This window comes from Mastacembelus armatus, chromosome 8 (genome assembly GCF_900324485.2).
Source record: "Mastacembelus armatus chromosome 8, fMasArm1.2, whole genome shotgun sequence".
Classification (NCBI taxonomy): Eukaryota; Metazoa; Chordata; class Actinopteri; order Synbranchiformes; family Mastacembelidae; genus Mastacembelus; species Mastacembelus armatus.
This window is the reverse complement of record NC_046640.1, coordinates 1394065-1406021: the sequence shown is the minus strand read 5'-3', so window position 1 is coordinate 1406021 and position 11957 is coordinate 1394065. Positions and strand designations below refer to the sequence as shown.

Below are 11957 nucleotides of genomic sequence, written 5' to 3'. Positions count from 1 at the left end.
CTGGTACTGTCCAAAACACCTTCATTCAGACAGTGTTGCTCCAATCAAAGGGCATATAAATACAGTACTGCAGTCATATGTGTTCAGCAGGGGCCCAGGGCCTTTGTTTTATGACAGTAGTAAAGACATGTTTTATTAACCAGTTCAGATCTATGCTGCAGATGTGGATTCAGTTACATGGCCAGATGTGACAGCAGCTTATCAAAGGGGAAGAAGAGTATGAACTAAGAGGCTGGGTGAGCTTAGCACTGTGTTGATGTCACTTTAGGCGGAAGTTACATCCCCAAATAAAACGCGTAGTGGGCGGATCCGCTCTAATTGCGAACGTGTGACCAGCCTGATGTTGCATTCAGGTGGTTCTCGTAAAGACCATTTCCAGAGTCCCCTCAAAGTGGCTTGGTGGGAAATAAGACCTGAATTGGTCACACCAGTCAACGTACACATATTTGATCTACTGATATGTTTTGTCCACACGACAGATTGAAGACAACAAATGTAACGTGGCGCCTAACGGCTGAGCTGACTTGTTCATGGAGCCGCTCTCCGTATTTTCGACAGCGCGTGAAGGCAAACGGTCCTGTGCTAGGCTAGATAGACAGGCGCATCCGTCCGCAGGAGAGGGCAGAGTTTGAAAGGTGTTGCTCGAGGGCCTGGCTCTGTTTACTGCACAAAATGCTCAACCCGCAGAGATCTCTGTCGGAGCTGCCCAAGATGTCCGCTGCCAGCCAAGTAGAAAGAGCCGTGTTGGTAAGCTGCATAATGTTAGCTGCTTTAACAGAACCTGTTTGACATATGTCGTCGATGTAGCTGAGCAGATGAGCTGCTGCTAGCTGGCAGGGACGGTGGCATCCTCGCGGTACACGGCAGCTGCTGCAGCCAGGCTGATTTGGTGGTGCATGTCTGAACGATCCCATTACAAGGTGCACAGCTGACACCTGGACACTAGTCGCCTGTTCTCTGCATGGACTGTGGCTGTTTGTGGTAGTAAGGGGCCTGCAGCAGTAACCTCAGCTAAGCTGAAAGCTAAGATGATGTGCAAACAAATCCAAACCTCAGAAGAAGTCTTGTCTTCTTTTTAATGTGCTTGGTGTTTTACCAGAGGAAGCCCTAAGTGTTCAATATGAAATTACTCATTCAAAATACTAAATGACTGAATTAAGATTCACTAATAAAAAGAACCATTAAAACAAATTAAGGATATTGGATGAAGTGGTGATGAAAACACAGCATGGTGAAATGCTCTGTTATAATTGCTAGGCCTAAACAGTATGAAATGTTTGAGCATTCAGTATTATGTCGACTCATTCTGTCTGAGGCAGAATTCAAACACATCACTGGATCTGTCCTTGTTATTAAGAATGACACAATCATATAAATCGACCAATGGAAAACATCCGACTGCATAATAAAACAACAGGAAAGATGAGGGAATAGTAATAATGAAACAAATGCACATCTTCCTAACATTCATTCAAATGATTATTCATTTCATTTCATTTGTGTATTGCAGTGTTTTGGATTTTGATTTTGTTTGTACATGCCCCAGCTCGCCCCTTTTTAAGAGGGTAGTGACAGAGACAAGAGGCCACATGGATAAAAATTCTTTAAATCTGGTTCCTTAGCTTGGTAACTTGTTTGCACAACTATACTTCCTGGTCAAGAAAACCTAACATTTTGTTGGACCCTCTTTGGTTTTAACTACGCCACGCATTCACTGTTGTGTTGTTTTGAGACCCTTATGCAACACCACAATGTTTATTTCTGTCTAGCCGAGATCTAGCGATGGCAGGAGAGTTGAACCACTCTGGAAAGTCTTCCCCCGCACATCGCAGATGTGGGGTTAAGGTCAGGATGTGGTGGCCAATTCATCAGTTCATGTGTGAAAATGATGCCTTGTTGCCTATTGCCTACTGAATCGTGGCATTGCAATATGCCAGGGGAGAAAAAAATGCACTGATGGGATATCCTAGTGCCACAAAATATTGCTCAGCCCAGACCAACTGAAGCAACCTCAGATCCTAACCCTGCCTTCAGAGTCTTGCACAATGATGATGCATCATTTCAGGGTAAATCTCGATTCATCTAAACCACGACCTTTTTCATTTGTCCCAAAATACAATCTCTCGCTCTTCAGCAATTTGAAGTCTTTTATTCTGATTAGGCTCTTTAACAAGTGGTGAGTGTTCGTTGCGTTTGTGTGTGAAAATGATCTTACTCTCACTTTTAAACATAGCTGGGATTTCTTCTGTTTTTCTATTATGTAACTTCGCCAAGTGTGTAAGTGATCCCCAAGCATGGTCAGTCAAGATGTTTTAGTGAGCCATATTTTCTGTTGTTAAACATGAACTAGCTTGGTCATTCTGACATCACAACCAGACAGACTAACTCCCTTACTCAAAACATTACTGTAATGTAGATATAGATGTTTTTTTTTTTTGTTTGTTTTTTTTAAATCTACTTCTGACATAATTTACCTGGTAATTGTTTTACTAGAGTTTAAGTTCAGAATGCAAATAAGTACAAGGAGCAAAGTTTATACACAGGTGAATGAAAAATCATGTCATCAGAAGACTCAGAGGACTCCCAAGCCACCATCTCTGTATCTTGAGGCTCAACTAAATCTGGGCAAAATGCCCCCTGCAACAAGAGCCACAAACACACATGGAAATATGTTTGAGAAGAGAACAAGGAGATTCAAATGGATATATTTATCTCCATTTGAAGGTTAGAGCTTAACATTTGTGTTTGAATATATTTATTTGGCCGGTTTCTTAAGTGGTAAAGCTGATTTTCCTGTGTGGATGTATGTCATCCATCATTTCACCAATTTTTTTTTTATACAGCTTCTCTTGTAGAGGAGCATGGGGGGGCTTGAGCAGGTCTCAGCTGAATTGATGTATGACAGTTTGAACTACATAAACATCTCATGGGTTTGGGTGTGTTAGTCCTGTTTTTGTGCTTTGGATTTATGTCATGTTGAACACTTTGGGTCTATGTGATGATTAGGGCATTACCTGCTCCTTCCCGGACCCAAAGCAGACTTGGACCCACTCCAAAAGATTTTGAGGGCTACTGACCTACCAGGAAATGTGCCGACAGCACATTTCAGCAACTGAACACGTCCAGTTGTTAACAGATGTTTTTCTGTTAGAGTAAACGGGGTTTACCAGGGTCACGGGGATCTGCTGAGAGGCGTTTCTACTATTTATTCTACCCCCGTCAACACCACTGTCAAACAGCTTCAGTAAAAACATTAGAACCGCTTGATTTATTATAGCCCGTTGTACAAATATTTGCATTTGTTTAGCTAGGTGGATGTAATGAACTGCCACCTGTGTTTATATACCTATGGAATACAGTGAGGTGCAAAGTACCAATGAAGGAGAATCACGTGACTAAAATTGACAAATTACAGACTACCAACAAAGCAGTGCTGAAGGGTGCATCAATGCTACTGTTACGACAGTTTACACACATTATAAAGGAGTATTGGGAAAAAAATAGTAAGTAGGTAACAGTAAGAGCATCCTGATTAGACACCTCCACCAAAGAACCTAGTTCCACCCACAGGAAAAGCTCATCAGAAATGTCAATGATACCTTGTATTGTTCCAGCCCATGTTCCTGCTCATCAAAATTGAGTTTAATCTTTATTTAATCATTGTTGCAGGAGGAGGAATTCAACTGGCTGTTGAAAGAAGAAGTGCATGCTGTCCTAAAGCAGCTCCAGGATGTCCTAAAGGTAAAAATAACAACGCACTAGAAGTAGGAATGTCTCAGTTAATAAGATTATTTTATATGTTCTCTATATACAGGAATTGTAGAAAATAGATAAGTTGGTGTTTAATGCAATGGGTTTTCTGTTTGTAAGGTCTGTAAAATTACCATGAAGTTAATGCATCTACAACAACACAGTGATTAAATTTTAAAGCCACATTTTGCTCTGCTGTTGTTCACAGGAGGCATCCAGACGTTTTACCATGCCAACACCAGGCCTGGAGAGTCAGCTCAAACAGGAAAACTTCATCCTTGGAAGCTCAACGTAATACTTATAAATATTGATATACACTAGGGCTATCAATCAATTCAAATATTTAATCCCATGATTGTCATGAGTTAACTCGTGATTAATCACAACTTAATGGCACATTTCTATCTGTTCTAAATATACCTTAAATTAATACTTTTCAGGTTTTTAATCATCTAACCAACATGGGCATGAACAAACATGGATGCTTTATGCAAATGTATGTTTATTATTAGTGAAACTATCCTAAACATACAGCATAAAGAACATAGACATGTTTCAAAGACGGTAGATATGTTTTTCAAAGAAATTGTTTATTAAACACATGGGAAAAAAAGAACAGAGAAAGTTCCCATTATTTCTCTTCCTTTGCACTGAGCCAGTTGCTCAAACAGACAAGCCTGTTTACATTTTCAGATGACAGGACAACTCACTTTTTCTGAACAACATGCCTTGACAGTGAAAACAATCTTTCACAAGGTATGGATGTGGCAGGAGTTGCCAAGTATCTGCAGAAATTGTTTTGTAAATGTATTTACCATTTAGAAGACCTTTTGAATTTCTCCATTTCAGTTTGCTGCTGCACTCTTTACTGTCCATGGCTGCATTTTCCTGCTACTACGGGCTAGGCCATGGGTCAAACAGGAAATGTGCGTTAATCGTGTGTTAATAAAATTAGTGTCGTTAAAATGAGTTTGCGTTAACACATTAATTTTCACAGCCCTAATATTCTCACACACACACACACAGCAAAGTTGAATGTGCTGGTTATTTCTTTCATGTTTCAGATATCCTCTCTAATACTCCATGAACTGTTTATTCCTCTAATGATGTTGAAATAAAAGTCTATGTGATTTTGCAGCATGGATCAAGTGAAGGGGGTACTGACTCTGCAGGGAGAAGCTCTGACACAGGCTGTGAGTTTGGCTAGTTCTCTTTAAAACTTCATTCCCCTTATGTGGAAAAGTAACATGGATTTCAGCTGAAATCTTGTAAACATTTTTCTCTTCTCAACAGGACATAAACCTGAAGGTCACGAAAAGCAGCCAGGTGCTGCACTTTCAGTTCAGAGAAGACAAACAGTGGAAGCTGCAACAGGTACAGTGTGTCAGTGTGTAACAGTGCTGCAGTCTAATCCTCAATATTTACAACATGTTTACAATCTGTGTATAACATATATTCACGGATGATACTTGTCTACTCCAAATACCAGTGTCATTATACAGTAGATGTCTACATATAAAAAATACAATCTGTAAAATACAATCTGTACGTGACACAGGCATTACACAATTCACGCAGCATGACGATAGAGGCCAAAAGGTGTAATAAAAGAAAAAAATTGTGTTCTTTTTAAGAGTAGAACCAACCAACAATCCCAAAATAGGTCTAACTTTCTCACATATAGCTGCTGCAACCTGATCTACTGTACTAAACCTTCCACCCAGGGTGGAGGATACAGAGACCACCAGAGACAGCCAGTAGAAATGCTGCTTATGCTGGGTCGAGTGTCGAGTGTTTCAAACACCAAACACATATTCAACTAAATGAGTACAATGTGTCTGAAAGTAATGGACACTACTGTTTCATGTTGTGATTCATCCAAATGACCAAATCATGCCTGGATATTGGCTAATGCTTTGAGTTTTGAAATCGGGCTGCAATACTTCATAGCCCAAGACCTCTTCCTCCTCCTCAATTGCTATTACCACAGCAGGAATTGACAATGCTGACAAGAAATGTAGGATTGCCATTAATAATGGAGTCATTTCTATCAGAATTAGAATAATGTAGCCAACTTATTTTTATTATTCATAGCAATCTGTTGCCTGTATAGCCAAGCTAACCAGAGAGTTAATAGTATTAGACCTTGATTAGCAGTGCTATAGTCATGTTGCTCAATCTTAGTCATGTAGGCATTTCATTTTTTTTTTTCTGTGTAAGTTCTATATTCTCAGTATATAGTCAGTATACAGTGGGTATGGAAAGTATTCAGACCCCTTTAAATTTTTCACTCTTTGTGTCATTGCAGCCATTTGCCATAATCAAAAAAGTTCATTTTATTTCTCATTAATGTACACTCAGCACCCCATCTTGACAGAAAAAACCAGAAATGTAGAAATTCTTGCAAAATTATTAAAAAAGAAAAACTGAAATATCACATGGTCATAAGTATTCAGACCCTGTGCTCAGTATTGAGTAGAAGCACCCTTTTGAGCTAGTACAGCCATGAGTCTTCTTGGGAATGATGCAACAAGTTTTTCACACCTGGATTTGGGGATCCTCTGCCATTCTTCCTTGCAGATCCTCTCCAGTTCTGTCAGGTTGGATGGTGAACGTTGGTGGACAGCCATTTTCAGGTCTCTCCAGAGATGCTCAATTGGGTTTAGGTCAGGGCTCTGGCTGGGCCAGTCAAGAACGGTCACAGAGTTGTTCCGAAACCACTCCTTTGTTATTTTAGCTGTGTGCTTAGGGTCATTGTCCTGTTGAAAGGTGAACCTTCGGCCCAGTCTGAGGTCCTGAGCACTCTGGAAGAGGTTTTCTTCCAGGATATCTCTGTACTTGGCCACATTCATCTTTCCTTCAATTGCAACCAGTCGTCCTGTCCCTGCAGCTGAAAAACACCCCCACAACATGATGCTCCCACCACCATGTTTCACTGTAGGGATTGTATTGGACAGGGGATGAGCAGTGCCTGGTTTTCTCCACACATACCGCTTAGAATTAACGCCAAAAAGTTCAATCTTGGTCTCATCAGACCAGAGAATCTTATTTCTCATAGTCTGGGAGTCCTTCATGTGTTTTTTGGCAAACTCTATGCAGGTTTTCATGTGTCTTGCACTGAGGAGAGGCTTCCGTCAGGCCACTCTACCATAAAACCCCGACTGGTGGAGGGCTGCAGTGATAGTTGACTTTGTGGAACTTTCTCCCATCTCCCTACTGCATCTCTGGAGCTCAGCCACAGTGATCTTTGGGTTCTTCTTTACCTCTCTCACCAAGGCTCTTCTTCCACGATTGCTCAGTTTGGCTGGACGGCCAGGTCTAGGAAGAGTTCTGGTCGTCCCAAACTTTTTCCATTTGAGGATTATGGAGGCCACTGTGCTCTTAGGAACCTTGAGTGCTGCAGAAATTCTTTTGTAACCTTGGCCAGATCTGTGCCTTGCCACAATTCTGTCTCTGAGCTCCTTGGGCAGTTCCTTCGACCTCATGATTCTCATTTGCTCTGACATGCACTGTGAGCTGTAAGGTCTTATATAGACAGGTGTGTGCCTTTCCTAATCAAGTCCAATCAGTTTAATTAAACACAGCTGGACTCCAATGAAGGAGCAGAACCATCTCAAGGAGCATCAGAAGAAATGGACAGCATGTGAGTTAAATGTGAGTGTCACTGCAAAGGGTCTGAATACTTATACAACACATGGCTGTAATCACATGGTGATTTCTAGTGATGGCAAGATGAAGCCATCACTAGAACATGCCTTCATGAAGCCTTGAATCTTTGCAGCCAACTGGTTCACAAAAGGGTTAATTTCTTGAGGCACACAAATCCCCCTGCTGGTCAAAGACTGTAAGACAGGCAGATGTGTTCTTAGTCATTGTAACTGTAGTTTGGGAATGGGAAAATGACTTCCAGGAACAGCAAATAAATAAATTTTCATTTAACTTTGCATTTTTCTGTTGTGAGCACAAAATAATAACCCATTCCAACCACGTTTTTCTCTCTCCTTATTAATGTGCCTGTGATTGTTTGTAAATAGTTTGCATAAGAGTTTCCTGGCTGATACATTCTAATCGATGTTGCATGGTAGTAGTACACATACCAAAGTGAACCTTCTCCTTTACATCAATATTTGAAAAAGTCATATTACAAGGACAATTATGTTTTCAAACTGTGGCACTGTTAAGGGTGAGGAATGTGAATGTGCTTGTGAACATACAAAGGCAGTGAAGGTGCTCGTGCAGCTGATGTAGGGGCAAACTTTATTTTTATTTAAAAACAGTATTGTTCAACAGTCTTGGGGTTTAGGCGATTCCTCTTTTTCAAAATGAGTTCTCCGGCTTTGTGGAGATTCAACAGGCTTTATATCTGCCAAAATTTGAACCACTTCCTGAACCGCCACACGCAGCGAGGCTTCAAGCATTGACATCACTCACAGTAAACAATACAAGCCTTGAGACGCGCTTCACTAAACACTTCCTGGATTTCTTGACACATGCTTCGACGCATCGGCACGATACGTCCCATCACTAGTGATTTCTCACTAGCCTCTGTTTCTCACTGACTAGACATAGGTTTGAACAATGGACAAGTATCTCACTGGGACGAAAAGAAAATCATGCGACGTTTTCAAAACTATCAAGACAATGACGGACAATGTGAACAATGATTTACCACCAAAATCCAAGAACAGGAAATATGATGACATGTATCTTAGTCATGGATTCACAGCGAATGTGGTTGGAGATGAAGAAAGATCACTGGCAGTGGACAGTACGAAAGCTAATAAATTGGAGAGACACTTAGAGACCTTACACCCATCATGTGGGTAAGAGTCTCACTGCAGCCACTGATACCCAGATGCAGTTACATGACCTTTCATTATTATATTTTCATGTTTGCACTTCTTTTTGTAGAGTTTTAAAAATATGTGCAATGTATAACGGGGTCATTGCAGCCACTGATACTGTTACAATATCCATCTTTATTTGCTAAAAATCTCTTTTTTTGTTTTGGAAAATATTTAACTTTCTTGTTATAATCATAACAAAATAATTGCACTTTTCATTTTTCATTCCTCTTATGTTTGTTCTTCCGTTAGATCCAGGATGCCAGGAACCATGTGAACCAGGCTCTACAGCTGCTCAACAGCCGTGATGAAAGCTACCATTTCAAGACGGGGGCTGAGGTTAATAAGGTCTGTCTCTCCTCAGGGCAGCAGTGTCCTATTCCAGTCAGTACAGAGCCCGACATGGATGAGATCCCAGACTAATTTCATGTTTCTGTTGGTGCTGTAGCTCATGGATGCAGTGATGCTCCAGCTGACACGAGCACGAAACCGCCTCACCACCCCAGCCTCCATGACACTCCCTGAACTGGCCACCAGTGGTCTGATGGTACAGGCCAGCAGATAATACACATTACACACATGCTGCTGTAACACACTACAGACCAGTGTATGACTGACAGGGCCTCCATTCTGGTAAAATCTGATAATTAATACAAACAATACACTGATGAGCCCCAACATTGGGACCCTATCTCCAAAATGGCAGTGGTGTTGGGGGTGTTTATATTTCTTTTTTTCACTGTTTACTCTTTCATCACCAGAAAATGTTCACTCCGCCTATGCCTGGTGATGTCATGGTGAACTTTTACATCAACTTAAGCAAACTGTGTCTGACTGTCTACCAGCTTCATGTACTCCCTCCCAACACCACCAAGGTTTGAAATTGTGACTTCCTGCAACACTATATGAAGTGACCCATAGTGCCATGTGGCTGTCATTTTAGTGTTTTCTTTCCTCTCAATAGAATTTCAAGCCGACTGGAAGCTCGGTGTTGCACAATCCTGGAGCAATGTTGTAAGTCCCTTTCTTTCCTTTCTTTCTTTGAGGGCCTTTTGATCTGTCTTTACATTTTGCTGTGAATACCTCCCTAACAGTGAGCTCAACAACAACCGGTTCGAGGTCAGCCATGTTCACAAAGTGGAGTGTGTGGTGCCTTGGCTGAGTGATACACTGGTGTTCTTCACCATTTCCCTGCAGCTCTGTCAGCAGCTCAAGGACAAGGTGGGTGTTTGTCTTCGGAGATGGCACCTTAAAATAGCACTCAGAAAATTCCATACATGAAAGACCGACCTTCATTTGTCTATTTAGCAGATCAGTCAAGAATCATTTTATGTTCCGCTGAACGTAAGAATGCATTTGTGCAGCTCATTTGCTGCGTTGCACACCTGTGCTTTAAAGCAGCAGTCATTTTTTATTGGTGCAGCTTCAGGTCTGCATTGTGTCAGGTGTTTGTGTAATTTTGTAAATTGAGAGAAGCAACAATAAGCAATTCTGTCATCTCCCTGCAGATATCAGTCTTCTCTAGTTTCTGGAAGTACAGACCTTTCTGATCCACCTCTGGTCCATCCTTCAGAGACTGGCTATACCCAAACTAATCACACAACTGTAAGGGACATGTTAAGGTTTTTTATTTTTTTTATAGTTACCATCTTGTCATCTAGTCTCATTAGATGAAGGAGCCAGTCAAACCACAACAGATATCAATGTTTGCCTATTTGGTTGCCCAACTGAGTGACATTCCTCTGTGTGTTTTGCATCTCACTGCATTAACTAGAACTTATCAAAAAATGATTTTTGTTGATTTATTGTTACAAAATGTTTGTTACATTCAAGTAATTTAAGACTTAGTGACAGTTTATCTGGTTTTTTGTCCCAGGGTAGTTTAGTTGAGTGGAACACTAATTTGCACAGAGGGTTGAAAGACTAAAGGCATATTCACATTATCACAGGGTTTATTGCAACAAGCCAGGGGCAGTCCACTTCCAGTGGTTTCATTTCACATCTGGGGTGTTGTCACATTGCCTGTGGCTTCAAGTGAAGAACTCTTTAGCTTTTTACTTGTGTTTTGGAATTTTCTAAAGTGTATAATATAAAATGACACTAATGTTCAGACTGGACAAACCTAAAGATTTATTACTAGCACTGTTAGCATTGAAGCTAAGGTGGTGCTGTTTCACACAGGGATAAATACTGCAACCAACCAGTGTGAAATATGCCCTGCAAGACAAGTAATGTACCCCAATAATGTGAATACTCCTTAAGCAGTTGTAAGAGATCATAAATGATTTTTTTAAAATTCCATCACAAAAATATCTTAAAACATTTTGCATCTCATGACATCTTCCCATGCAAGATAACAGTTCTGTATTCTTTTTCACAAGGCCCTCAGAAGATATTTGCTTACTCCTGTTCTTACTGTGACTGATGGGTCATTTTCTGTTCAGATAGTTATGGTTATTTTACCGACAGATTTTTGTATTTATGTTTTTCTCATGATTTAGTCATGAATATTTTTGGAAAGTCAAACCAAGTTTTCAGGGATTTTTATTGCTACATTTATAATATACCCACATGTACTGTTATGTCAGTTATGGTCTTATGTTTTTTTTTTGTTTTTTTTTTTTTTTTTAAACTGGGTCTTTGTTGATCTGTGTTGTATTTCTGGGGTTCCATTTAACAGCCAACCATGTAGTGCCAGCAAAACATACGTGCTGTCACTGGATGCAGTCAGATCTAATCTTGCTGAAAGCTAAAACACAATCAGAGTGGTTATCCATTTAAAGGAATGTTTCAACAAATTGGGGTATGTTCTTCCTGTGAAAGGTTTGATGTTCAGACTGACCACTCTCATTAACTAACAGCTAGCAGCTAATTAGCTTAGCTTATAATGACTGCAGTGGGAGACCGCTAGCTTGTCCCTTTCAAAGCCTCCATACACCTTATTTATTACTAATTTCACCCTCACTAATTCCATAATCACCCTTATTTCCCAGTGACAGACCAGTTCTGCTAGGAAAGGTAGATACAGTGTACAGTGTGTGAATCCTGTAACACTAAGGGATTAAAGTCAATCATTTTCTTGCTACATGGATGTGTTTTACTGTTAAACTACTAGTCACATCTGCTGATGTATGAATTCAAGTGTTTGTCTGCCCTATTTTCATATTTATTGTTTTGCACATATTGTTGATTCTCTGTGAACCAAGCACTATTTCAATCATGAACAAATGCTTCATTCCAGTGTTATTCTATTTTCAAAAATCTGCCTATAAAATGTGGAAGTTGAATGTGCAATAAAATTATTCTAAACAACTCGTCCATATTCAACTTCCTGTTGATCTTTTCTAATACACCTACACACGG

General features: G+C 40.3%; 1 protein-coding gene across 1 annotated transcript; it reads left to right on the top strand.

The window, feature by feature from the left end:
• Window positions 1-557: 557 nt before the first annotated feature.
• On the top strand, window positions 558-11912 carry rogdi (rogdi atypical leucine zipper). The gene is made up of 11 exons (XM_026325880.2): window positions 558-747; window positions 3670-3741; window positions 3959-4041; window positions 4889-4943; window positions 5044-5124; window positions 8847-8942; window positions 9043-9141; window positions 9356-9469; window positions 9559-9608; window positions 9689-9815; window positions 10103-11912. Exons 1-11 carry the CDS (start codon window positions 673-675, stop codon window positions 10142-10144), a joined length of 894 nt encoding a protein of 297 aa, XP_026181665.1. The 5' UTR covers window positions 558-672; the 3' UTR covers window positions 10145-11912.
• Window positions 11913-11957: the final 45 nt, after the last annotated feature.

Bases quoted from the DNA above. Each gene is read 5' to 3' on its own strand.
- rogdi (XM_026325880.2), top strand. From the start codon at position 673: ATGCTCAACCCGCAGAGATCTCTGTCGGAGCTGCCCAAGATGTCCGCT. The intron at 5,125-8,846 runs GTACAGTGTGTC...TTCTTCCGTTAG, and splicing joins AACAGTGGAAGCTGCAACAG to ATCCAGGATGCCAGGAACCA. The intron at 8,943-9,042 runs GTCTGTCTCTCC...TTGGTGCTGTAG, and splicing joins CGGGGGCTGAGGTTAATAAG to CTCATGGATGCAGTGATGCT.